At 46.3% G+C, this 27,695-nt stretch overlaps 1 protein-coding gene across 1 annotated transcript in view; it reads left to right on the top strand.

Moving 5' to 3' along the window:
- Positions 1-26,158, top strand: part of LOC125440736 (vasoactive intestinal polypeptide receptor 1-like) — a 38,702-nt gene extending 12,544 nt beyond the window's left edge. Inside the window, exons 2-13 of the mRNA XM_048510677.1 lie at positions 3,798-3,897; positions 5,105-5,212; positions 6,213-6,322; positions 9,572-9,669; positions 11,605-11,737; positions 13,355-13,508; positions 17,852-17,912; positions 19,609-19,681; positions 21,251-21,342; positions 22,170-22,299; positions 24,238-24,279; positions 25,863-26,158. Coding sequence (XP_048366634.1) covers positions 3,798-3,897; positions 5,105-5,212; positions 6,213-6,322; positions 9,572-9,669; positions 11,605-11,737; positions 13,355-13,508; positions 17,852-17,912; positions 19,609-19,681; positions 21,251-21,342; positions 22,170-22,299; positions 24,238-24,279; positions 25,863-26,045 — 1,284 coding nt within the window. The 3' untranslated portion in view covers positions 26,046-26,158. The remainder of the gene's footprint in view (positions 1-3,797; positions 3,898-5,104; positions 5,213-6,212; positions 6,323-9,571; positions 9,670-11,604; positions 11,738-13,354; positions 13,509-17,851; positions 17,913-19,608; positions 19,682-21,250; positions 21,343-22,169; positions 22,300-24,237; positions 24,280-25,862) is intronic.
- The last annotated feature ends 1,537 nt before the right edge of the window (positions 26,159-27,695 follow it).

Below are 27,695 nucleotides of genomic sequence, written 5' to 3'. Positions count from 1 at the left end.
TGGAGCTTAGGGGTGGAGCCTGCTGTATAAAACTGAGCTGGGCAGAGTGACTGCTCAGTTTGATGCTGAGCTTAGCCTGGCTGGGTCATGCTTCAAAATGCAGGCTTTCAGCTCAGCCTGGCCAGACAGTATTGAACAGGTGCCCCTAGGTCTGGCCAGGTTCAGTGTTCAACCTGCACCCTACCCCCAAACTCCACAGTGACTGCTCAGGGGCTGCGAGGTGTGGGCTGGTGCTTCCCAGGGTACGTGCCCTGCCTTGTCCCACCCTAGATACGCCTTGGAGCACATGCCCCAGTCTTCTGATTGGACAAAAATCAAATGTTTATTTGATGTCCTGGTGAAAACATTGAATCCTTGCCTGGAATCATTAGATGTTATCTTTTAAGAACTTGATTGCAAATCAATATCATTATTCTTCAACTGATTAAGGCCTTTTTCACATTACCATTCTAAACTGGATTTTATCAGGTGTTCCTCCAGTTCCTTGTAAAGTGGTACAGGTATGCGGGTTTCGTACAGCCCATTTCAGTCTGTTAATTATTTTAGGAATCTCTTATCGCAATAAAACTGCTGCTGACATACCTTCATTCAAATGGGTGGGGATGATTAATGTATTGCTTGCCGGCTGTCTGGTCTGAGTTTTATCATCCCTGGATTGTTTTAGGGTCTGCAGCTTGAAATCCTTCAGTCTGCGGCACGTCCACACAACAAGTGGAAACACTTCCACAAAACAATCGCTTCCAGAAAACCATTTCCACAAAACGATCACTATTTTATCTATATATACAAAAATCTATCAGTTCGTTTTTCTGCTGACAAGTAATCTCCCAAACTACTGGACCGATTGCTTTGAAATTTTCACACAACGTCACATTCACGTGCGGCCAGGTTTCCATACTGTTTCCACACCGCCTGTTGTGTACATGTCACAACTGTGCCAGTTATTGTGTACATGCTACACATGTGACAGTTGGAACCACAGTTCTGTTCCGCAACAGCGCCATCTGCTGACCATCTAAGCAACACCCTCGGATACAAGGGAACCAACCATGCCTTCCTTGAAAACCTCCGCCTTATGGAGTGAACGGGATGCGGCGGGCTATCTGCACATGGCCCACCCACCCTAGCAGAGGAAGGGGAAGGTGAGGGAGGGTCCAGGGGTTTGCTGGACCAAATGCTCTGAAATTTGAACACAACGTAGATCATGCCTCCCAGCATGTTTTACGCTAGATAATTTGCCTGCAAGGGAAGGGAGTGAAAGGGACAGGCCCAGGCCACCTGGACCAGGCCCACCCACCCTAGCAGGGGAAGGGGAACGTTAGGGAGGGACCTGCAGGGTTGCCATGCAAGGGAACGGGAGAGAGGGAGGGGAGCGAGGGGCCCCTCACCTCTCCCCTCCCTTGCAATCATTTTGCAATGACACATGTTCAAACTGTTCGCTTCCCCTTTTCTTCCTTTTCCACTACACCAGACTCAGCCACAGCAACACGTGGCCGGGCCCCGCTAGTTTATTTCTATAACACTATTACCACGCACTGTAACAACAGGTGGGTATAGTCACCTGAGGTTGCATATTGGGTTAAGCCATTTAAGTGTATTAAGCCAAAAACTGAGAGCAAAATTTCACAAAGTCAACCCCTGCCGCATTAGTCACAGGATCCTTTGATTTTCTGGTTAAGGAAAAATACCGTGGGCAGTTCTCTGTGTCCAGCCCTACCAACTTCTGGAGGCACTGCTCATCTTTACAGACCCCGGCATTAAGGTCTCCTGCTACCAACCATTCATCGCATTTATTAGAAAGTTGCGAAGTTTCTAAATATTCAGTTATTTTTACGCCACTGTGTTTCCCTTGTCTTGTTGATGGAGCTAGGGGGAAGTTAAACATTAATCATTATGAGACTGCAGCCTTCCCCTGTTACCTTTACTGCATGCGCCAAGTGTTCACAAACTGGGAGAGTCAAAACATCAGTAAACAAAGAAGTTTTGATTAGTATTGCAAGTCCGGCTCTATAGCGCCCGCTGAGATTCTCCTTGTGTGCTGGGATATAGCGTTCAGAATAGCTTTGAAGATGGATTGGAGTAGTGTAACCCCCATGCTCAGAATGGGTTGACCCAGAAAGGGGTGGAGACTCAAAGCAGCAAGAGGCTGCAGAGCTCATGTAGTTTGGAGGAGATGAGGCTACCAGACTCGGACTTTGGTTTGTATAAGCCCTTAACACCTTGTTAAGGTAACTGCAATGTTGTTGGGAACTACTGGGAAGGTAGTTGTTTAATTTTGCTATGTTGTAAATGTTGGAGTTTATTGTTTCAGGGTTTCTTTTTGTGGTTGTAATGGGTGAGAGTTCTCCTGGAAACCTTCATCATGTTGAATCCTGTCCATACAGCCCTTGGAGTCTTCAGGAGCCAACCCACTTGCAAAGAAGAATTGGACTTGGCAGTATCAGTAGACTGTAAATATAAGGAATTGAAAAAGCAACCTGAACAGGACCTTGAAGTGTGATGTTAAATGTTGATGTTATATGTTAAGAAAGTAAACCATTTTGTTTTTTTTAATTTGTTGTTGCAAACTCATTCCAAGTTCTGCCCCACAGAACCCACAGATAGAGGTTACAGGAGGAGACCAAGTCTCTTGGAGAAGTATGATGTCATGTCTCGAAATATATTGTAAAAAATCCCGATTTGTTATTTTGTTATTCCAGCCAGCAATATTCCAAGGCAAAATCCTCAGAGGTTGCTGGCTGATGGGGCGTCAATCTAGCTTAATTCCGGCTGGGTTCTGGTTCCGGCTGCCGTTCCGTTCGGTCGCTCCCTGATGAGCTCCTACGCATTTATTTATTCTTGGAGTTCTACCCTCCCCTCCCACAAGGGGCTCATGGTGGTAACAACAATATAAAACAATCACAGAAAAAGCATGAAATATTAAAACAATTTATAAAATTATAAAATTACCCAATTTCAGATGGCAGCTTACTAAAACCTAATATGTCCAGAGGTGGGATCCAGCAGGTTCTCACCAGTTCCCGAGAGTGGGCTACTAATTATTTGTGTGTGCCGAGAGGGGGTTACTAATTGGGTCTGCTTTTCCGTTAGAAATTCCACTAGGTCCAAAAATCATAAAGTCCTGTTGTTTCCTATGTGGCTGGTTAGCGAAGGTAGAAAACGGGATCATTCTCCCTGTTGGGCTGTTTTAAAAACATGTTTTAGAAATATGGTCAAGTTCCTTGTTTAAGGAAAGCATCCTTCCTTTGATTTCTACAAACAAAATTAAGTATTTGAAAGTATTAAGTATTTGACAGGCAGTCAATGAGAGGAGAAGTAGTTGTTTCTGTTGGCAGTACACGAGAGGACTTGCTACATTGAGTTTAAATTATGGACAGAAAGATACCAGCTGGAAATTAGGAACTTTTTTTACAGTAAGAGTTTTTTTACAGTAACAGAGAAATTATTAATGTCCCGCCCCCAGAATGCCCGGCCACACCCCAGTCGTGCCCCACCCAGCCCCATTGGTGCTACACCCTTGTTTAAATCCCACCACCATGGGAACATGTTACTAAATTTTTTTGATCCCACCACTGAATATGTCCCCCCCACACACACACCTGGGAGACCAGAAAAACAGATGTTAACCTGGCTGGCTTTAAAATGAAGAGGATTCATAGAACATTTTGAGGAAAGAAACATGCAGAATTCTATGGAAAAAATGTTTCTGCCTCAAAATGTTTCATTTTGGCTGTGTGGAAAGGCATAGGGTTTCAACCTAGTGTGTGGTCTGAGTTTGTGCTGCTGCTTCCATCTAGGTTGTCTCCATCCATCCAGAATGCAAGATTTTTCAACAGATCATCAAAGACGAGGCTCAATGTTTAGAGAAAAACCACTCTCTTTCGCCAGATTTTAAAGGTAACAAACCTGGGTTTAGTCTTGTAAACGCTAACTACGTCTCGTTGCGATGGTGGCCCGTCTCCTTCAGAGCAGTTCTTTGGGGGGGGAAATGGCAGCTTCAGAAGATGGAGGCTATGACATCATTCCCCCACCAAGATCCCTCCCCTCCCAAAAATCCATCCTCCTGGATTCCACCGTGAAACCTCCATGTCTATAGTCCAGTGGTGGCAAACCTATGGCACGGGTGCCAGAGGTGGCACTCAGAGCCCTCTCTGTGGGCACACGCAAATAGAGTCCCCCCCCACCCCACATCTAGGCTGGCCTGGGCCGCTGGGCTCGATTATTAGCATTAAACCTAAGACCTAGTTTTGGGGAAGCCGTATCGGTAACCCTGTTAAGCACTGTTAAACCCTACTGATTTTCATGCGAAGAACTAAAGTGCGATCCTTTACCTGGTAATAAGCTCAGTTGCTGGCAGTGGGGCTTGCTTCTGAGTAAACCCTCCTAGGGTCATGATTCACCCATTAGAAGAGTTGCACGGTTGCTTCAAAGCAACGCCACCAACTACCACCAAGCTTACTACCCGAGTAATAGATGCTTCGGAGCCAACCGTTTTTTCTAAACGAAAACCTCAGTATTCAGGTTAAATTGCCATGTTGGCACTTTGCGATAAATAAGTGGGTTTTGGGTTGCAATTTGGGCACTCGGTCTCGAAAAGGTTCGCCATCACTGCATAGTCTGTCTCAGAATAAGATGTTAGTAGGAAGCAACCCCAGCTCCGCAGTGTTAATGAAGACACGGGTTAAACCAGGGGTCGGCAACCTGTGGCTCTCCAGATGTTCATGGACTACAATTCCCATCAGCCCCTGCCAGCATGGCCAATTGGCCGTGCCACCAGCCCAAGGTCACCCAGCTGGCATGTGCGTGAGTGTACAGGCTAATCTGAATTCCCCAGGTAAGCCTCCGTGCATCATGCTGGCAGGGGATGATGGGGACTGTAGTCCATAACATCCGGAGGGCCGCGAGTTGGACACCTGTGGTGTAGAGACTTGCCCTCAGCCCAGACTGCTAGTCCTCTCCACCCTGCAGATGAACCAAAAGATGCCCACCTGCACAATAGCCTGTAAGGAATCTAGGCCAGAATCTGGTTTGCTGGACTGACGGGCACCCCTTTCGTGAGCCCAAAGAGAAGCAGGCAATGATTTCACAGATGTTTTCTCACCAGGATGTGACCGAGTTTGGGACGGGCTGAGCTGCTGGCCCCAAGCCCCCTTCGGAGAGGTCGTGACCATATCGTGTCCAGGATTTTTTGAAGAAATCACCAATGTACAAGGCAAGCAATATTGTCCCTTCCTGTTGGCTTCTCAGCCTTTGGCACATTGACTGCGGATCTGTCCACCTAGCTGGCTCTTTTTTGTCTTATTCTCCCTTCCAAGGGCTTTGGGTGGCAAATATTTCATTCTCACAACAACCCCAAGAGCTAGGCAAGGTAGAGAGTGTACAGTTGACCCAGGAGCAGCAGTGGCGTAGGAGGTTAAGAGCTCGTGTATCTAATCTGGAGGAACCGGGTTTGATTCCCAGCTCTGCCGCCTGAGCTGTGGAGGCTTACCTGGGGAATTCAGATTAGCCTGTACACTCACGCACATGCCAGCTGGGTGACCTTGGGCTAGTCACAGTTCTTCGGAGCTCTCTCAGCCCCACCTACCTCCCAGGGTGTTTGTTGTGAGGGGGAAAGGGCAAGGAGATTGTAAGCCCCTCTGAGTCTCCTGCAGGAGAGAAAAGGGGGATAAAAATCCAAACTCCTCCTCTCCTCCTCCTCCTCCTCCTCCTCCTCCTCTTCTTCTTCTTCTTCTTCTTCTTCTTCTTCTTCTTCTTCTTCTTCTTCTTCTTCTTCTTCTTCTTCTTCTTCTTCTTCTTCTTCTTCTTCTTCTTCTTCTTCTTCTTCTTCTTCTTCTTCTTCTTCTTCTTCTTCTTCTATGTTACAGTCTTCTTAGCAATATGTGTTGCTTGGAGGGCCAATGCGGTATGGTGGTTAAAAGTGGTAGACTCTAATCTGGAGAACCGGGTTTGATTCCCACTCCTCCACAAGAACAGCAGACTTTAATCTGAACTACTGGGTTTGATTCCCCACTCCTTCACATAAAGCCTGTTGGGTGACCTTAGGCTAGTCACAGTTCTCCCAGAACTATCTCAGTCCCACCTACTTCACAAAGTGCCTGTTGCACGGAAAGGAAGGGAATGCTATTGTAAGCCACTTCAAGACTCTTTAAAGGTGGGAAAAAGTGGAGCATGAAAACCAACTTTTCTTCTTCTTGGTGCCAACATCCTTTCAGGGTTCCTGCACAGAAACTGTACATTGGGCAATTACTGGTCTGAGCCATTCCCACCATATGTGGTTGCCTGCGGATTTGAAGAAAGTTTAACCAAAGGACCAGAAGATCAGGTCAGTGAAATCTTAATATAAAACCAAGAAGCTAAATTCAGTGAAATATTTGCAGTAAGCACCCCCCGTTGATTAAATTCCAGTACACTTTCCCATACACTAACCTCTCTACACTGTTTTCTCTTCCCCTCCTCTGGGCAGCTTCATATCTTCAACAGTGCCTATTTCCTTATCTCTTTTCCCACCCTCCCAAAAAACCTGTTTCTGATGAGTCATTCCTTAACAGCCCCAAAAAAGCCCTTGAATGAGACCTTCTGTCTACCATTCGCCCTTTACTGACAGAAACCAAGGTTTGGAAGTTGCCAATACTGTTGTGGTTGCTTAGCAACGACCACTAAGGGCATTAATTTCTGCAGAAGCTGCTCTATCATTCTGGAAGGTTTTTTTTTAAATTTTCCCCTCAGGTTTATTATTGTCCAAAACAGACAGACAGACAGCCCCAATCACCAGAGTAGCCATAGACAGGCTCATATTAGAAATTAGATGTTTTAATATAAGAGCTAAACTGATCACTCCGGTGGGGATAACAGTTATCTGCAAGTTCAGTGGGGTTGCACTATTCCGGAATGGTTCAGAAAGACACTTTATAAAGGGGAAGAGGCTGTACATAATAGGACGTATTGTCTATTTGCTGCATGGGTTTTCCTGTCGCCAGTGGTGGGATCCAAAAATTTTAGTAACAGGTTCCCATGGTGGTGGGATTCAAACTGTGGCGTATGCAGCCAGTAGGGCTGGGCGGGCAATCTACGATGGCGCGTGGCCAGGACATTTCCAGGGGCGGGGCATTTCCCTACCAGCGGGGTTGTGGCAGGGACGAAAGTCATGCATGCGCCGGTCCTTTGCTGGAAACTTGAATGCGCCATTGCGGGCGGCAGGGCTGCCACGCACGCCGGTGCACCTCCTGCTAGACTGCTTCAAGTTCTGCGCGCTACTGCTGAGAGGAGGGGCGTAACTAAGGCACAAATCTCGTGGCAAAATCACCCATTAGTCACCCCCTCTCGGCACACACAAATCATTAGTAACCTACTCTCGGGAACCTGTGAGAACCTGCTGGATCCCACCTCTGCCTGTAGCCCTGCATTATTTATTTCTGTTGTAATGCTATTTTTGTTACATGGAATCTGCAAATTGTCACATATCTAGTATGCTCAGCTGATTCAAGTTTCCAAAACCCTTCTGATCCATAATCCCAGGGTCCACCCAGCCATTTTTTTCCCAGGGGACCTGATCTCTGTAGCCAACATTTCATATCTCCAGGAACCACCTAGAAGTTGGCAACCCTTCTTCAGAGCTCGGGGCACCCAATCTTTGTTGTCTGAGATGTTTTCATAGAAGTGGTTGGCTGTGACGGAGTAGGTGGCCAGAGTTCTCTAGGGAATCTCAGAGGCTGAAAGGAAGGATCAGTGTTTACACCAGAGGCCAGGTAGCCAGGTGTTGGTGGAAGACAAGAGGGAAACTTATTTAACGGGGACACTCCTAAGACCACACAGAGGGCTTGGCTATTGTCTCATTAGGAGACCACACCTAGATATTGGGACCGGAGAGTTCATGAGGGTGTGTTAGCTTAACTGGCAGAGTTAAGTGAGGGTTTAGAGAAACCCCAGACTTTACTCTGTCCCAAGCCAGTGTGAAACCCTTCGGAATTCAGGGTGCGTGTTTGAGGAGAGTATCCAGGGGTTACCCTAACAGAGATTTCTGTGCATATAATGTGGTATGGCCTGTAAGACTGAGTTGTTCCACCAGCCGCTGAGTGTGCCCTCCCCTCAGCCCCATGGGTCCCTAACATTATCGGGACCCACTGTCTCCCCCCCTCCTTTTTCTTGGGAGGGTTTAAGTAAGGGTTTCGTGGGATGCCTATGTTAGGAAATAACCGCTGCTTAAATTGTATTTATGACAACTGTATTTATGATGATTTTATGTATGATGTTTTTATGTTGTAAACCACCCAGAGCCCTTCGGGGATAGGGCGGTATATCAAGTAAGTAAGTAAGTAAGTAAGTAAGTAAGTAAGTAAGTAAGTAAGTAAGTAAGTAAGTAAGTAAGTAAGTAAGTAGGGCTCATTCCGCACATGCAGAATAATGCACTTTCAAACTGCTTTCAGTGCTCTTTGAAGCTGTGCGGAATAGCAAAATCCACTTGCAAACAGTTGTGAAAGTGGTTTGAAAATGCATTATTTTGTGTGTGCGGAAGGGGCCTAAGTAAGTCAGTAAGTAAGTAAGTAAGTAAGTAAGTAAGTAAAGATGATGATGATGATGATGATGATGATGATAAGCTCTAACTTGAAACTGAAACAGCTAGTTTACTAAAACTGCATTTTATCTGTAACATCGAAGTAATATCTCCCAAAAGAACCAGAAACGCTTAAAAACCTCTCTGTCACACCTAATTGAGAAGAAATCAGCCTGTAAATGAATTCTTGTTTGGTTTACTGTTGAAAGCCTCTCAGAGTTCCATTTTCCCTCAAAAAGGTGACAGCAGACATTTTCCTGACAGGATTTTGCCTAAAGGGCTTGTGTGTGCATGAGTGGGGCATGTCTAGGCTAACAGCAGCTGATCCCCTCTACACCAGGGGTCTTCAAACTATGGCCCTCCAGATGTTCATGGACTACAATTCCCATAGCCCGTGCCAGCATGGCCAAGTGGTAGGGCTCATGGGGATTGTAGTCTCTGAACATCTGGAGAGCCATAGTTTGAAGACCCCTTCCCTACACACTGCTGGACCTCTGCTGGACCTCTGTCAGGAGTGTGTTTCACTGACCAGTATGGTTCAGAACATGAACAGCCAACAGGTCTTCCAAGAGCGAGTTTCGATTCGCCATTTTTTCCTGACCTCCAATGTTATTGTCAATCTTCCCCTTTGTCCCCAAACTTCCTTGACTCCACCCGCAAACTTCCAGGAATTTCCCATTCCACAGTACATAGGCTTTGTAACAGTGAAGTCTTCATTAGACGTGGAGCACCAATATTATGGTGGGTTTTGACAGATCGATGTGTGGGGGAAATCGCCTCTTCTGGTTTCTGCGTGACATCCAAGAAAACCGAGCGGTTCCTGAGAATGTAGGAGTTGGCCATCTCTGGTGTGAAAACTGGGAAACCCACGCATGCATATCAATAGCCAAGAAGAAATGCTTCTTTTTTAGTTCTTCGTTCTCCTCCTCCTCAGTGGTTACCAAGGGAGACCATGCCTGAACTTTAAGTGTCTTCTCCTTCACGTGTCTCTATTCCTGAATCTTGCCTTTCCTTCCACAGAAATCGTACTATTCCGCATTCTGGTACATCTACACGGCTGGCTATGCCACATCTCTGGTTTCGCTCTTTACGGCCCTTCTCATCTTTACCTTCTTTCGGTAAATGTGGACCTAACTTTTGGGAAACAGCACTCCCCACTTTATTTCATCTCTGTCGCCTTTCTCTGTTTGGTTTTCCACAATGGTTTGTTGGTTTGTTTCCATCTGTCAACCAGTTACAGATCCACGGAATGGTAATAGGGTCCAAACCACATTTTATGAACTTGTCAACACAATATTATGTGGAACCTAGGTAGGTTAAGAGCGTAGTAGGTTAAGAATGGGTGCATTCTAATTTGGAGGAACCGGGTTTGATTCCCCGCTCTGCCGCCTGAGCTGTGGAGTCTTATCTGGGGAATTCAGATTAGCCTGGGCACTCCCACACACGCCAGCTGGGTGACCTTGGGCTAGTCACAGTTCTTCGGAGCTCTCTCAGCCCCACCTACCTCACAGGGTGTTTGTTGTGAGGGGGGGAAGGGCAAGGAGATTGTAAGCCCCTTTGAGCCTCCTACAGGAGAGAAAGGGGGGGGGAAATGTAAATCCAAACTTTTCTTCTTCTTCTTCTTCTTCTTCTTCTTCTTCTTCTTCTTCTTCTTCTTCTTCTTCTTCTTCTTCTTCTTCTTCTTCTTCTTCTTCTTCTTCTTCTTCTTCTTCTAAAAAGTGTGACTGAAATCAAGATAAGCTATGCCCACAACAGTTCTCTGATGCATCATGGTAGTAACTTCCACAAAAAAAGGAGATATGGTTAGCCTGATATGACTTGTGCTGGAGAAATCTGTGCTGGCTCTCAGTAATCACAGCCATCCTCTCTAAATACTGTAGGACTGACTGTTTGATTATTTGTTCTACTACTTTTCCAGGTATCGACATCAAGCTGATGGGTCGGTAGTTACCCAAATCTGTTGGTATTTGCAAGTGTCTGTCACAACTTAGTCATGACAAAGTTAACTGTGTGTACGTTAACTAGTTACTGAGGTCACTGTTTTAGGGCCAGTCTGGTGATTAAGCTATCGGTCAGCTAGTTAGACATTGCTTACATGCTAGTGGTCACGTTGTCAGAGGTTATAAAGTTAGGTGTTTTTTCTGTTGGAGCTAGAAGCCACGTGAGTGCGAGAAGCCACGATGTGACTGACCACACGAGGTAGCAGTATGCACCCAAGTGTAGTAATATAGGAAAGTATAGCACTTCTGGGGGTTTTCCTCCATGTAACCTTCCCTTACAGTTAGTAAACTCATTTTATATAAAAGCAACTGTGAATCAGTCTCTTCTGTTCTACTCTGCTTAGATATTGATTTTTTTAATTTACCTACAAAATCCTCTTCCGTGAAGATGGGGACAATATTTGCTCACCTCCGGTCTTTTGGAACCTCACCTGTTCTCCAAGAATTTCCAAAAATAATGAAGCCCCCTTTGCTGGAGCACCTTCCTTATGAGGAGAGGCTGCAGCGTTTGGGACTCTTTAGTTTGGAGAGGAGACGTCTGAGGGGGGATATGATTGAAGTCCATAAAATTATGAGAAATTTTTCTCTCTTTCTCACAATACTAGAACCAGGGGGCATTCATTGAAAATGCTGGGGGGAAGAATTAGGACTAATAAAAGGAAACACTTCTTCATGCAACGAGTGATGGGTGTTTGGAATATACTGCCACAGGAGGTGGTGATGGCCACTCACCTGGATAGCTTTAAAAGGGGCTTGGACAGATTGATGGCTACCAATCTTGATCCTCCTTGATCTGAGATTGCAAATGCCTTAGCAGACCAGGTGCTCGGGAGCAGAAGCGGCAGCAGAAGGCCATTGCTTTCACCTCCTGCACGTGAGCTCCCAAAGGCACCTGGTGGGCCACTGCGAGTAGCAGAGAGCTGGACTAGATGGACTCTGGTCTGATCCAGCAGGCTTGTTCTTATGTTCTTATGTTCTTTGCTGAGTTCTGCATAGGGACGCTGCATTTTGCTAAATGGCTTCTTTCCCCTTCTCTTTCTTCCTCCCTTCCAGAAAATTCCACTGCACACGGAATTACATTCACATGCATCTATTTGTCTCGTTTATCCTGAGGGCAGCGGCCGTGTTCATCAAAGATGCCATTTTGTTTTCCGACGACAGCATGGACCACTGTTTGATGTCAACGGTACATCTCCGCTCTCCTCCTCTGCTTTTGAAACGCGATCCCTGTGTTCGGTTCTCTGTTCCCTACAAGACTCCGCATGTAGCTTTGTTAATTATATGCCATTGGGCTGTCTCAATTACAGCTTCCTTTTTTGAGGGAAAAGGATAGATTTGACCTTCTCTGGCATTACCGTTTTGGGCTTCCTGCTTTCGCACATGACAGGAATGTTCGGGGTGGGGTGGGGGGGAGAATATGGTGAATTACCGATTTCCTTTTTATGTACAGACTGGAGCAAACATGATGCTAATCCTAAACAATATCAGCCAAGTGCCTCCCCCTCCAAATATTTTAGGAGATGCTTCCGACAGATAGTAGATACAGTTTTGTATGGGTGGGACATGGACAGTGTAGCTTATGGTCAACCAGGTAAGACATGGATCTCATTTTGTTTCCAGTTGACTTGGAATAATGGGTTTAAATTTCGGGCAGAAAGAAGTGGATATTAGGACTTCTTTTTTTTTACAGTAAGAGTTGAGAAACAGTGGAATCAACTACCAGAGTGGTGTAGTGGTTAAGGGCAGGTGGATTCTAATCTGGAGAACGGGGTTTGATTCCCCACCCCTCCCCCTGAGTGGCAGAGGCTTATCTGGTGAACCAGATGTGTTTCTGCACTCTTACATTCCTGTTGGGTGACCTTGGCCAAGTCACAGTTTTCTGAACTCTCTCAGCCCCACTTACCTCACAAGGTGTAAGTATAGTTCTCCCAACGCAGAAGTTGAGAGATTTGCAAGCAGATAAAGTCTGGGAGGAGATTGTGAGGCTTAGTCCCTTTGGAGTTCTGGGTCAGCCAATGAACTGACTGATATCTTGCAACGCATTGAGCAGAGGTGGGATCCAGCAGGTTCTCACAGGTTCCCGAGAGTAGGTTACTAATTATTTGTGTGTGCTGAGAGGGGGTTACTAATTGGTGATTTTGCCACGTGATTTTTGCCTTAGTTACGCCCCTCCTCTCAGCAGCAGCGCGCAGAACTTGAAGTAGTCTAGCAGCAGGTGCACCGGCGTGCGTGGCAGCCTGCGCCTGTGTGCATTCATTTCCCGCCCAAGGACCGGCGCAGCAGCTGTGTCCTTGCCACAGCCCTGCCCAGGAATGCCCCACCCCCGGAATGTCTGGCCACGCCCCCATCGTGCCCTGCCCAGCCCCATTGGTGCTATACCAGTTTGAATCCCACCACCATGGGAACCTGTTACTAAAATTTTTGGATCCCACCACTGGCATTGAGAACTATATGTACACCACAAGCTCTGGAAGTACCTTCGAGGTCAGGAGCCTGCTGGCTCTGTTTTAGGAGTGATTTGTATATTTGTAAATTACACAATATCTGAGTTTAGATTCAAGTTTGATTAAGTGGCAGGGAAATGGCACGTTGCCGGAGTTATCTGTAGAGGGACCTGCCAGAAACCCTGGATCCTGGCAGCCCCACCTGATGGTATGCTGATACCAGCCGCGGGCAGAGAATCTTTGGCAGGAACTCAGCAACCTCGAGACAGGATCCTAGTGGACCTCAAGACAGGATACGGGGGCATCCAAGTGATATCCTCGCATGAAAGCGACTGCTCTGTTTCACATCCGTCCTGTAGGTCTTGTGCAAGGCTGCCGTGGCTTTCTTCCAGCTCAGCATTTTAGCCAATTTCTTTTGGCTCTTGGTGGAAGGCCTCTATCTGCAAACCCTGCTGATCCTGACCTTCGTATCAGACAAGCAGTACGCGTGGAAGTTCATCCTGATTGGTTGGGGTGAGTGAATTGCTCTTCCGTCACATCCGATTGACTACCGTGTTTCCCCAAATATAAGACAGTGTCTTATATTAATTTTTGCTCCCAAAGATGCGCTATGTCTTATTTCCAGGGGATGTCTTATTTTTCTGTGTTCTGTTCGTCGGGCATGCTTCCAAACAAAAACTTTGCTAATGCGATCTTACTTTAGGGATGCCTCGGGATATTTCGCGACCAAGCAAAACCTCTACTACGTCTTATTTTCAGGGGATGTCTTATATTTCTGTGTTCTGTTCGTTGGGCATGCTTCCAAACAAAAACTTTGCTACGTCTTACTTTCGGGGGATGCCTTATATTTCGCACTTCAGCAAAACCTCTACTACGTCTTATTTCCAGGGGATGTCTTATATTTCTGTGTTCTGTTCGTTGGGCATGCTTCCAAACAAAAACTTTGCTACGTCTTACTTTCGGGGGATGCCTTATATTTCGCACTTCAGCAAAACCTCTACTACGTCTTATTTCTAGGGGATGTCTTATATTTCTGTGATGTTCTGTTCGTTGGGCATGCTTCCAAACAAAAACTTTGCTACCGGCCTTACTTTCGGGGGATGCCTTATATATCAGCGAGACCTCTCAGCAAAACCCTCTAATACTACCGCGTCTTATTTCCAGGGGATGTCTTATATTTCTGTGTTCTGTTCGTTGGGCATGCTTCCAAACAAAAACTTTGCTACGTCTTACTTTCGGGGGATGCCTTATATTTCGCACTTCAGCAAAACCTCTACTACGTCTTATTTTTAGGGGATGTCTTATATTCGGGGAAACAGGGTAGGAGAGTCAGGAGAGGAATTTTCCTCCAGATCTGATTGGTGAGCATCCTCAGGTATACCCTTTCCCGACCAAGACCGAGTTCAGGACAACTGACAACAAATTCAAGAATTTTAAAACATCACATACCCACACAGAAGCACAGAGTTGGAAGAGACCACAAGGGCCATCAAGCCTAGCCCCCTGCCAAGCAGGAAGACACAAACAAAACACTAATTATATGTGCAATTGTAACCTCAGCTTGTGGGTTCTGTGGGGCAGTACTTGGAATGAGTTGCAACAACAATTTTTAAACAACAAAATGGTTTACTTTCCTTTACAATTTACATACTTTGAAACATCAGCATTTAATCCGTTTACCGAATTCAAGGTCCTGTTCAGGTTGCATTTCAAGTCCTTCTATTTACAGTCTACTGATACTGCCAAGTCCAAATTCTTCTTTGCAAGTTGGCTGGCTCCTGAAGACTCCAAGGGCTTGATGAACAGGTTGCAACATGATGAAGGTCTCCAGGAGAACTCTCACCCATTACAGCCACAAAAGAAAACCCTGAAACAATAAACTCCAACATTTACAACATAGCAAAAACAAACAACTGATATGAACAAATAGTTTGTAATGTTTTAAGCCATTGTATTTAATCATATAAGTTATATGAGTGTAATTCACTGGGCACTAAGCACTTCAGAAACTTATTTTTGTTAAGAAAAACAAAACTCATAGCAGCCTGACACTGGCCTTGAGTTGAAAGAGAACAGGGCCCCACCAAGGAGATAAGGAATTAGCAAAAGCTCACAAATACAGATAACAGTAAAATAGAAACTTAGTTGTTATAAAAACCTTTGCGTAAGATACAGTTTTAACTTAAGTTGCACCAAATATGGGATGAAAAGGTGTGGTAAAAGGTGGGATGAAATGACCAGGTCTGTACGTCTTCTTGACTCAAACCAATAGTCAGAAGACAAGGAGGGATGTTTGTAAGAGGGTATAAATTATGTTACACAAGCAACAGCCCCTTTGAACCTCCTCCCTGTTGCTGACAGAGGAGAGTTCCCTCTTCTGTGCAGAATTGAACAATAAAACTCTTAACACTGAAGAAGCTTATGGATGGTTATTTGTGAGTAACCGGACAGAGTTTTAGCTCTGAACACAGGGCTCTGCCCTGTGCCTAACACAACTACCTTCCCAGTAGTTCCCAACAATATTGCAATTACCTTAACAAGGTGTTAAGGGCTTATAGAAATCAAGGTCCGAGTCTGGTACCCTTGTCTTCTGCGAAGAGCTCTTGCAGCCTTTCTGCTGCTCTGAGTCTCCACCCCTTTACTGGGTCGACCCATTCTGGGCCAACCCATTCTGGGCATGGGGGTTACACAATGTGTATATAGTATTGGTATTAACCTTTAAGGCCTTACGCGGCCTGGGACCCTCGTACCTACAAGACCGTCTGGCCCCATATGTCCCATGTTTGCTGGTGATCCCTGCCCCCTCTATGATGCGGCTGGCCTCCACTAGGGCCAGGGCTTTTACGGCCCTGGCCCCTGCCTGGTGGGATGCTCTTCCAGCTAGTCTAATAAGACCTCTGTGGGACCTTATACTTGAAGTTCCACAGCAGGGCTCTACGTAGAGACTGAGTTATTCCACCGGGCCTTTGGGGAGGCCAGCTGCTGATGTGGGTGCCTGAAAACAATCTAAGGCCCACTGTTCCCCTCTTATGAGGAGTTTTAATAGTCAGGTGCCATCTATATTTTAATTGATTTATGATAATTGAATGCTGTATTTTAACTCTTAACTTGTATCTATTTGTTTTCCACTTGTCTTGCTGGTGTTGTAAACCGCCCTGAGCCCTCCGGGGGAGGGCAGTATGTAAGTGGAACAATTAAATAAATAAATAAATAAATAAATAAATAAATAAATAAATAAATAAATAAATAAATAAATAAATAAATAAATTTGTCATTAGCTACCCTGAACCCAAACTGGGTCAGGAAAAGGCAGGATAGAAATCAAATAAATGAATAAAGGATGTTTAATTTGCCGATGATACCAAATGAGAAGGGATAGTGAATGCCCCGGAGGACAGGGGCAGGATTCAAAATGATCTGGACAGATCAGAGCGCTGGGCCAAAACTAACAAAATAAATTCCAACAGAGATGAATGTAAGATTCTACATTTAGGCAGAAAAAAATGAAATGCACAAGTATAGGATGCGTGACACCTGACTTGACAACAGTACACGTGAAAGGTTAAGGTTAAGTGATGTGATAGCTATGTTTAAATATTTGAAGGGATGTCACATTGAAGAGGGAGCAAGCTTGCTTTCTGCTGCTCCAGAGACTAGGACACAGAGTAATGGATTCAAGGTGCAGGAAAAGAGATTCCACCTGAACATTAGGAAGAACTTCCTGACAGTCAGGGCTGTTCAACAGTCTCCTTTTTTGGAGGTTTTTAAAGAGAGGCTGGGTGGCCTTCTGTCAGGAGTGCTTTTTAAAAAAAATTTATTGGAGATTTAAAAGGAGTGTTATACAGAGTTCTAGCAAACAACTTTGAATGCCATGCACACAATATTTTCTATATTGGTCCAAAGGTCTTAAGGCTTTGTTTTTTGGGAAAACGAAGCTAAGGAAAGGGGAAGAAAGGGATAAGAGTGAGAGAATTTACATAAAATCATAACATCTCACAAAAGCCTAAATAAAGAAGAGAGATAGGGACGATGAGGGAATAAGAGAAAGAAGAAAAAGAGAGTTTAATACAAATTAATATTAATCACTAAAATCCAAGAAAATTTTTTAAAAAGTTAAGCTAAACTTAACTGTTAAAAACATAAAATTCACGCATTGCGTTTTAACCAGATAATTAATTCCAACTTGGCTTCCTGGTCTTTACGAGATCTACATTTTTTCTTGTGTTCACCATGTTCATATTAAGTCTATGGACTTAACCGTCCGTATACATTTGTGTCACCTTTTCAATCAGGATGACAATTGGTGTAATACCCAGTAAGTTTAGATAAGGGTTGCTGCAGAACTTAGTTTCAGCAACCGTTTAAACATATGGTTCTAATAATAATAGCTTATAAAGTTCTGACATAGTGTCTAATGGTCCATATCTTGTATATTCCAACACATGCAGTTATATTAAGGAGTGCTTTGATTGTGTGTTCCTGCATGGCAGGGGATTGGACTAGATGGCCTTTGTGGTCTCTTCCAACTCTATGGCTCATTCCGCACATGCAGAATAATGCACTTTCAAACTGCTTTCAGTGCTCTTTGAAGCTGTGCGGAATGACAAAATCCACTTGCAAACAGTTGTGAAAGTGGTTTGAAAACGCATTATTCTGCGTGTGCGGAAGGGGCCTAGGATTCTAACTTTATGATGATTGGCTGTGGTGGGTTTTCTGGGTTGTGTGGCTGTGGTCTGGTAATTTTTGCTTCTACTATTAGGCCATGACCACACAGCCCAGAAACCCCAAAACAGCTGACTGATTCTAGCTGTGAAAGCCTTTGACTGTACATTGTATGATGCTTTATTTACTTTCAGGAGCTCCTGCGATCTTCACATTGGCCTGGATTCTGGCCAGAATTTACAGTCAGGACACTGGGTGAGCCGAAGTTCTGTTTTCTCCAATGTGAGCATAATTCTAATTGAACTTATTGGACTGAAGTTTAGAAAAACCAGATCCCTGAAGACGGAACCTCTGAACTGAACTGGCTTGGATCTGGCCGTTCCGCTCAGCCGAGGGTGAAGTCTTCTTCTACCCTACAGAGACTTCATAAGAACATAAGAACTAACCTGCTGGATCAGACCAGAGTCCATCTAGTCCAGCTCTCTGCTACTCGCAGTGGCCCACCAGGTGCCTTTGGGAGCTCACGTGCAGGAGGTGAAAGCAATGGCCTTCTGCTGCTGCTGCTCCCAAGCACCTGGTCTGCTAAGGTATTTGCAATCTGAGATCAAGATTGGTAGCCATAAATCGACTTCTCCTCCATAAATCTGACCAAGCCCCTTTTAAAGCCATCCAGGTTAGTGGCCATCACCACCTCCTGTGGCAGCATATTCCAAACACCAATCCCACATTGTGTGAAGAAGTGTTTCCTTTTATTAGTTCTAATTCTTCCCCCCAGCATTTTCAATGGATTCCCCCTGGTTCTAGTATTGTGAGAAAGAGAGAAAAATGTCTCTCTTGTCAACATTTTCTACCCCATGCATAATTTTATAGACTTCAATCATATCCCCCCTCAGACGTCTCCTCTCCAAACTCAAGAGTCCCAAACGCTGCAGCCTCTCCTCATAAGGAAGGGGCTCCAGTCCCTCAATCATCCTCGTTGCCCTTCTCTGCACTTTTTCTATCTCTTCGATATCCTTTTTGAGATGTAGACTTCCTGTGATGGAAGAAAGGATGTCTTGTGAGGTTGGCAGAAGGCTTCCGGTTTGGCTGAGTAGATAGAAGCCATGGTTGAAAGGTTTGCCTAAAAGTGGGTGATGTGTGGGTACCCATGACAGGGAGACGGGGATAGCAACACCTCACTCTGGAATTTGCCATGGACTCTACCTCTCATGGTCCACCCAGAGGCCTGAAAGATGGCACAGAGGGAGAGGTTCATATGTACTCCATGTCATTTATTTGCAGAGTTCAGACACCAACACACACACCGAGCTTGTGTCTTCTGCACTAAAGACAACATATAGAAGCCTGTATGGGCCAATGGAAAGGGAAGACGACGTGGTATAGCCTGACCTTATCAGATCTCAGAAGCTAAGCTGGGTCAGTACTTGAGGGACCACCAAGGAAGGCTCTGCAGAGGAAAGCAATGGCCAACCACCTCTGCTTCTCCCTTGCCTTGAAAGACCCTTGCTGGGGTCACCATAAGTCTTGAATGGGAGACTACCAAGGAAAGCTCTGCAGGGGAAGGCAGTGGCCAACCACCTCTGCCTCTTGCTTGCCTTGAAAGCCACTTGCTGGGGTCACCATGGGCTGCTGGTGGCAACCTAATGGCCCTTATGTGGCCAAATGGGCCAAAATAATAGGTGTCGGGAAGATAAACAGACGCATGAAACATTATCTGGATCATGTCCACCACATACATTTATGCAAGGTTTCTCAAGATGGCTGAGACAGAACTGGATCTCCACCAGGCCCTGCTCTAACCACTATGCAACGCAGGCCCGAGAAGCGTAAAACTGAGATCATTAGACAAGCGGATACCTTTCCATATCGGGATGCAAAACACAGCCGGGGAGGAGATCTCTTCCCCCAGAGGCACGTCATACATTTGTTCTTCTTTCCCTCGCTTTTTCAGTTGCTGGGATGATGAGGAGCAGAGCTCGGCGGTGCTGTGGATCATCAAGGGACCCATCCTATTAACCGTCTTGGTGAGTGTTCCTTTGATCTCCGGCTTGCTTTGAAGAACTGAAAGCCCAGCAATTGTCTTTAGTTGCAGAGGGTTGGCAGTGGGGGGAGGGGAGGCAGTGGTTGCACCGTACCTCTCGAATCGATAAACATGTTGTAGTTTTATTTTTTCTTTGCCATCAAGTTGCAGTTGCATTAGGGCACCCCCGAATGGTTTTCGAGGTGAGGGATGTTCAGAAGTGGTTTGCCGTCGCCTGCCTCTACATGCCAACCCTCCCAGTGGTCACCAGGGGCGTATCTACCAGAGGGACACGGGGGTCAATTGCCCCTGGGCGCCACCCATTGCATCACGTGGGGGCAGAAATGGGATCCAGCAGGTTCTCACAGGTTCCCGAGAGTAGGTTACTAATTATTTGTGTGTGCCGAGAGGGGGTTACCAATGGGTGATTTTGCCCCGTGATTTTGGCCTTAGTTACACCCCTCCTCTCAGCAGTAGCGCACAGAACTGGAAGCAGTCTAGCAGGAGGTGCACCGGCGTGCGTGGCAGCCTGCGCCTGCGTGCATTCATTTCCCACCCAAGGACCGGCGCAGCAGCTGCGTCCTTGCCACAGCCCCGCCCAGCAATGCCCCACCCCAGAATGCCCGGCCACGCCCCCGGAATGCCCCGCCCAGCCCCATTGGTGCTACGCCACAGTTTGAATCCCACCACCATGGGAACCTGTTACTAAAATGTTTGGATCCCACCACTGCGTGGGGTGTGTGTGCAAAATCACGCCCCTCCCACGTGAACTGAAGGAGCAGCCAGGCTGGGCACCTGCAGCCTTGAAAGAGGAGCAACCCGGTTAGGAGCCTACCACCCCCGGCCAAGGGGTGCCCCTCGGCAGGCTCCCGACCTGACTGCAAGCCCACGACACGCTCCCGGTGTTGCTGCAGGCCCACCATACACTCCGGGCCCCACGGAGGAGGTAAATGGGGCATGGAGGGGGGTGCGGGGGGGGGAGTGAGGGAGCAGGTGTTGCTGCTAGGCGCCATTTTATCTCAATACTAACCAGGAAGGCTCTGAAGAGGAAGGCAATGTCCAACCACCAGTGCTTCTCACTTGACTTGATAGTCTTTCCTGAGGTCACCGTGTCAGCTGTGATTTGACGACACTTTACACAGAAACACACACACACACACACACTTAATAAATCCACAGAAATGTGGGTGTGTGAATTGGTGGAGCACAGCTCCAAAGGATCTTGGGGTGAATATGGTATTCTTGCAGTATTATCTCAGAATTCCCGTGAGTCTCAGAGGATGCCGAGAAGCACAAATAAAGAACCAAAAACGGCAGGAAATGCTGCATGCCCCAAATTCAGACCCCCCCCAATACAAAAAATGAAAAAGAAGAGTAATGGATTTCTAAAACATTGGTCCTACTTTGAGAACCAGGTTTGACAATCCAGACATCCAGGGAGACGTTGTGGTTATTTCAGAGCAGTCATGATTTCCTGTCAAAATAAAATGTAAGGAACACTCGACTGAACATATTTACTTAGCTACGCCAGTGACTGACAGACGGTCTCTTCCCCACTCCTCCGTGTCTTCAGGTGAACTTCATCATTTTCCTCAACGTCATTCAGATTTTGGTCCAGAAATTAAAATCTTCAGGGCCCGGAGGAAGACATCCAAGGCATTTTGTGTAAGTGACCAAACCCCTCGCCTACGTAGTTAGAAGAAATGGTCACTTTGGAGTTGTAGCAGAAAGTGACATACTGGTATGGAGACAGGCGTGGAGGCAGGCCGTGTTTTAAAAAATTTTTTGCCCCACTGCTACTCAGAGCAGTGTCGGGCAATAGCAACTACTGGTGAGAGGCTTCTCGCTATAGAAGAAGAAGAGGAGGAGGAGGAGGAGGAGGAGGAGGAGTTTGGATTTATACCTCACCTTTCTCTCCTGTAAGGGGCTTACAAGCTCCTCTCCCTTCTTCCTTGCCCTTCCCCCTCACAACAAACACCCTGTGAGGTAGGTGGGGCTGAGAGAGGGAAAGCAGCATTCTCCTCAGTGTCGTTTTAAATGTGTAAGGTTAAGAGCTTGTGTATCTAATCTGGAGGAACCGGGTTTGATTCCCCGCTCTGCTGCCTGAGCTGTGGAGGCTTATCTGGGGAATTCAGATTAGCCTGTGCACTCCCACACACGCCAGCTGGGTGACCTTGGGCTAGTCACAGCTTCTCGGAGCTCTCTCAGCCCCACCTACCTGACAGGGTGTTTGTTGTGAGAGGGGAAGGGCAAGGAGATTGTCAGCCCCTTTGAGTCTCCTGCAGGAGAGAAAGGGGGGATAGAAATCCAAACTCTTCTTCTTCTCTTCTAATAAGCCTATTACCAAGAAAATGGCGTGTGTTTGTATATGGGTGGGTGGGAACTAGATGGGGGGCGGGGACTAGGTATGCTGTAAAAGACCAAGGTGTTTTGGGGAGAATGTCCCCATTTTGGCTGAGCACAAGTTCTGACGACATCCTTTCCTTTTTCAGACGACTGGCCAAATCCACCCTGCTCCTCATTCCCCTCTTCGGAGTACATTACGTCGTCTTTGCTTTCTTTCCGGAGGGCACGGGGACAGATGCCAGATTGTACGTCGAGCTGGCCTTGGGCTCTTTCCAGGCAAGGCTGACCCTCAGAAAACGGCAGCAGGCAGTTCTGTGGGCTGGTGTTGAAGGATCGATCACAATTTGGGGCGGGGGGTGGGGAACCAATTTAGAAAATTAACCAATTTCGGATGCCATCGGGTAATACCCTTCTGTTTCATGGAAGAAGGACAAGAGGGGAAAGAATGCAATGTAGAGATCAGCAACCGTAGATGGATTTACCGCACAGAGAAGCAGCTAAAACGCTGATTAAAAGGGAAAAGGTACATTTTTATTAGGAGCTACATTGAAGGTAGGAAAGAGGCGAAAATAGCAGGCTGCTATCTTGCTAGCTAGGAAGAGTCTCTGCAACCAACTTCCGAGAAGAAGCAGGATGTTTGACCTGAGGCTAGACAACGGGTGACACAGAAGGATGGAAGCAGCAGTGGCGTAGGAGGTTAAGAGCTCGTGTATCTAATCTGGAGGAACCGGGTTTGATTCCCAGCTCTGCCGCCTGAGCTGTGGAGGCTTATCTGGGGAATTCAGATTAGCCTGTGCACTCCCACACACGCCAGCTGGGTGACCTTGGGCTAGTCACAGCTTCTCGGAGCTCTCTCAGCCCCACCTACCTCACAGGGTGTTTGTTGTGAGGGGGGAAGGGCAAGGAGATTGTCAGCCCCTTTGAGTCTCCTGCAGGAGAGAAAGGGGGAATATAAATCCAAACTCCAATCTCTCTTTATAGCCACTCTAGCCGACCAGTTGCCCACCAGAGGTGTAGCTCCAAGGGGACAGAAGGGTGCAACGCACAGGGCGTGCGTACCCTGTGAGGGTATGGTGAGGGTTTTCCGGGGGCATGGTGGGGGCATTCTGGGGCGTGCCGGGGGTGTTCAGGGAAGGACGGGGGCAGAGGATGCACCAGTACACCGGGCGCTTTCCCCCCTTGCTATGCCTCTGTTGCCCAGGCCCTGTTAGGTCTTCTCCTTTGCACAGTAGACATGACCACATCTGACACAGATATAAGAGTTTTATTTCAGTATCATGACTAATAGCTCTTGAGAGATTCATTCCTCTTGTGCGACTGCACTTGGAGTCCTGTGTTCAGTTCTGGTCGCCACATCTCAAAAAGGATATTGAGGAGATAGAAAAAGTGCAGAGAAGGGCAACGAGGATGATTGAGGGACTGGAGCACCTTCCTTGTGAGGAGAGGCTGCAGCGTTTGGGACTCTTTAGTTTGGAGAGGAGACGTCTGAGGGGGGATATGATTGAAGTCTATAAAATTATGCATGGGGTAGAAAATGTCGACAGAGAGATATTTTTCTCTCTTTCTCACAATACTAGAACCAGGGGGCATTCATTGAAAATGCTGGGGGGAAGAATTAGGACTAATAAAAGGAAACACTTCTTCACACAACGTGTGATTGGTGTTTGGAATATGCTGCCACAGGAGGTGGTGATGGCCACTCACCTGGATAGTTTTAAAAGGGGCTTGGACAGATTTATGGAGGAGAAGTCGATTTATGGCTACCAATCTTGATCCTCTTTGATCTGAGATTGCAAATGCCTTAATAGTCCAGGTGCTCGGGAGCAACAGCCGCAGAAGGCCATTGCTTTCACCTCCTGCAGGTGAGCTCCCAAAGGCACCTGGTGGGCCACTGCGAGTAGCAGAGAGCTGGACTAGATGGACTCTGGTCTGATCCAGCTGGCTTGTTCTTATGTTCTCATGTTCTTATTACATTTCTCTAGCAGTTTGGTTAAAACAGTATTAGACCCAGTATTAGACAGCACAATACACTATGAGGTGTCTCTTATATTCTTGGTTTTGAATGCAACTCAGGCAAATGTAGCTACTTTAAGTGAGACTACAAAATTTTCACTGGAAAGCATAATCGCCATTAGAGTCTTGACGTGATCAATTTAATTGGCAGCTAATGAGACTTTGTGCAACTCAGGTGAGTTTTCTTTCTTCTTCTTTTAGGGCTTTTTCGTTGCTCTCCTGTACTGTTTCTTGAATGGAGAGGTGAGTAGCAGCCCAGGTGGCCAATCTGGGATGGGAAAGCTCTGGAGATTTGGGGGGGTGGAGCCTGGTAAGGTGGGATTGTGGGAGGGGCCTCGGGGTCGGGGAAAATAATGCCATAGCTTATTTATTTATTGCATGGTGTGCACTTCTCAAGAGCAGAAGTTTAAAAAGCATTGATATGATAAACCTGACAACCAGTCCCTAAAAGCCAGCGCACAATATTACGCAGATTCAATAAAACAAAACACAATAACTGAAAACGTTACACGAACAATATTGCCAGCTTGTGATCTATCAGCAGGACAGGGGACGAAAAGTTTTACAGTGTCATGGATAGATCAGTTATCCACCTGATCAGTTTTGTTGGATACATTTGAAAATTCCGAAACCTCACAAGTGTGAGAACAAACAGGGCGTTCTCTTATGATGCAGTCGGCTGTTTAGACCATAGGTGTCAAACTCGCGGCCCTCCAGATGTTATGGACTACAGTTCCATGATGCTGGCAGGGGATGATGGGAACTGTAGTCCATAACATCTGGAGGGCCGCGAGTTTGACACCTGTGGTTTAGACAATTTACAATTTCTGATCCACAATGATAATCTGATGCCGTAGAATCCGTCTTCCCAAGCAGCTAAGTCCTCCAGGGCTGAGAGAGTTCGGAGAGAACTATAACTGGCCCAAGGTCACCCAGCAAGCTTCATGTGGAGGACCGGGGAAACAAACCTGATTCACCAAATTAGACCCCACTTCTCATATGGAGAAGTGGGGGGTTGAACCAGGTCCTCCAGATTAGAGCCCTCTGCTCTTAACCACTACACCACCACCAGTTCTCAGTCTGAGACCTCAAACCATCCAAGCACAGATTTGTTTTGTGTCTATGGCAGTGATGGCGAACCTTTTCAAGACCAAGTGCGCAAATTGCAACCCAAAACCCACTTATTTATCACAAAGCGCCAACACGGCAATTTAATCTGAATACTGAGGTTTAGAAAAAACAGTTGGCTCCGAGACGTGTGTTACTCGGGAGTAAGATTGGTAGTAGTTGGTGGCTTTGCTTTGAAGCAACCGTGCAACTCTTCCAACGGGTGAATCACGACCCTAGGAGGGTTTACCCAGAAGCAAGCCCCATTGCCAGCAACCGAGCTTACTGCCAGTTGAAGGATCGCGCTTTAGTTCTTCCCATGAAAATCAGTGAGGTTTAACAGCACTTAACAGGGTTACCTACACTGCTTCCCCAAAACTAGGTCTTAGGTTTAATGCTAATAATCGAGCCCACCCTAGATGGGGGGGGCAACTCTGTTTGCGTGTGCCCACAGAGAGGGCTCTGAGTGCCACCTCTGGCACCCGTGCCATAGGTTCGCCACCACTGGTTTATGGTGTCTGTTGGTGATATAATGTTGGCCACGAGCGTAAACGTTTACAGTGGGCTCCATTGATGCATTAAAATACAGTTAGATCTTCTCGGCTAGCAGCTGGAGAATTTACCCAGCCTCTGAGAACGCAGCTTTGGCGATTCCTGGTCCAGTATCTGTTTTAACCCTATGCTGCTTTCCCCATCTTTGCTTCCTTTTCTGCTCACAGGTCCAGGCCGAGTTTAAGAAATGCTTTCGCAAGTGGCACTACCAACATTTCCTGAGCTTCAGGCAAAAGCATCGGCGAATCTCTGGAGACAACAGCCCGATCAATTACGTCACGCAGCTCTCCCTGATGGACAGGATCAGCCCGCAAAGAAGCAAATGCCAAAACGGCTCCTCCTCCATCTGACGCTGGTCCATTCCGCACGCCAAATGTGTAACAGGTTGCAGACATTATAAAGGAACCAGTTTCCCCCGTTCACATGCATGCCGTGCAGGCAGCGACTGGAGCCCACGGAAACAATCCGGGTTGCTTTCGCCCCTTCGCACGGAGACTCTCTCTCTGTTTTTCTCTCTCTTGTATTTCCTGCAACATATGGGTACCGAGCCCTTCGGGGGTGAGGCGGCTTATAAATCTCATAATAAATAAATAAATAAATAAATACTACAACACATACCAACACTGGATTTTGCAAAAGCATAAGCATAAGCATTTATTGTCATTATGCACGCACAACGAAATTTACAGCAGCCTTCCTCGATGCACACAATTTCAGACTCATCCCCCATCCTCACTTTCCCCTTCCTCCACCCATCCCTACACAGCCCCAAACACATCGACACGAAGCCGCAGAGTTCAGCATAGCCACAGCTCTAGAGTAGAAGCTGTCTAAGCCTCTTTGTCCTAGTTTTGATAGACCTGTATCGTCTGCCAGATGGTAACAGTTCGAAAAGAGAGTGTGCTGGATGAGACGGGTCTCTCAGAATATTTTGGGCTTTTTTTAGGCTTCGGGTATTATAGAGTTCTTCCAAGGAGGGGAGAGGGCAGCCGATAATCCTCTGTGCAGTAGTGATCACCCTTTGGAGCGCCTTCCTATCTGCCACTGTGCAACTGGAGAACCATACGCAGATGCAGTAGGTTAAGACACTCTCTATAGTACAACAGTAAAAGGACACCAGGAGTTTTCTATTCAGTTGTTGTTTCCTTAAAAGTCTCAGATAGTACAGTCTTTGCTGGGCCTTCTTAACCACCGCGGCAGTCTGTACGCCCCAGGTCAAAAGGACCACTGGTTTAGTGATTTTCAAAAATCATGGGTTGAGGAAATAACACGGGGCAGACTCATTTGGGGGGGGGGTGCAGAACTTGTGCGAAGCCGCCCCCCCCAATGGTTTATATAGCACCCTACACCCATTATATTAGTCCTGTGTGAAATCAACCACTGTTAGATATGGCCTGACTTTTAGTCTCAAAACCAGCAAGAAAAAGTATGTACTATTCAAAACCAGCAAGGAAAAGTCTATCCTACATCTTGATTTGGTATGTAATATTCCCAAGGGTTCGGCTACAAAATTAAAATCAAACGTTTATTCTAAGGTGTACTACAAATAGGCCAATTAAAATCCTCACAGGTCTGGAAAACAAACAGCCATTTTTTACAACAGCTATTAATACGACTTATTTATTTTATTTTATTTATTTATCATATTTATATACCGCCCTCCCCCAAAGGCTCAGATAGATGATGTCAATCTCCAGTGAACAACAAAGACCATATGCGTTTGAGCTTCAAAGGCCTTCCTCAGGGGTCAAAAGTAAACTTAAAATACAGAAAATAATATATTTTAATCAAAGCCAGGGGTTGTTATCTCTTATATTGTGTGGTGTGGTGTGGATATATAAGCAGGCAATGAATCCCTTCACATGGTTCCTGCACTCACACAATCTTCTTCGTAGACATTATAATCTGTTGTAAAATTTCTAGTGTTTCTGGATTTTACGTGTCCTCAGCTATATCTTGCCTCATTGAAGGAAGCTCAGTTGTGAGCAAATACCCCTCTT

This window comes from Sphaerodactylus townsendi, linkage group LG11 (genome assembly GCF_021028975.2).
Source record: "Sphaerodactylus townsendi isolate TG3544 linkage group LG11, MPM_Stown_v2.3, whole genome shotgun sequence".
NCBI classification, from domain to species: domain Eukaryota; kingdom Metazoa; phylum Chordata; class Lepidosauria; order Squamata; family Sphaerodactylidae; genus Sphaerodactylus; species Sphaerodactylus townsendi.
The sequence above is the reverse complement of the archived record's forward strand: the minus strand, read 5'-3'. Positions and strand labels throughout refer to the sequence as shown.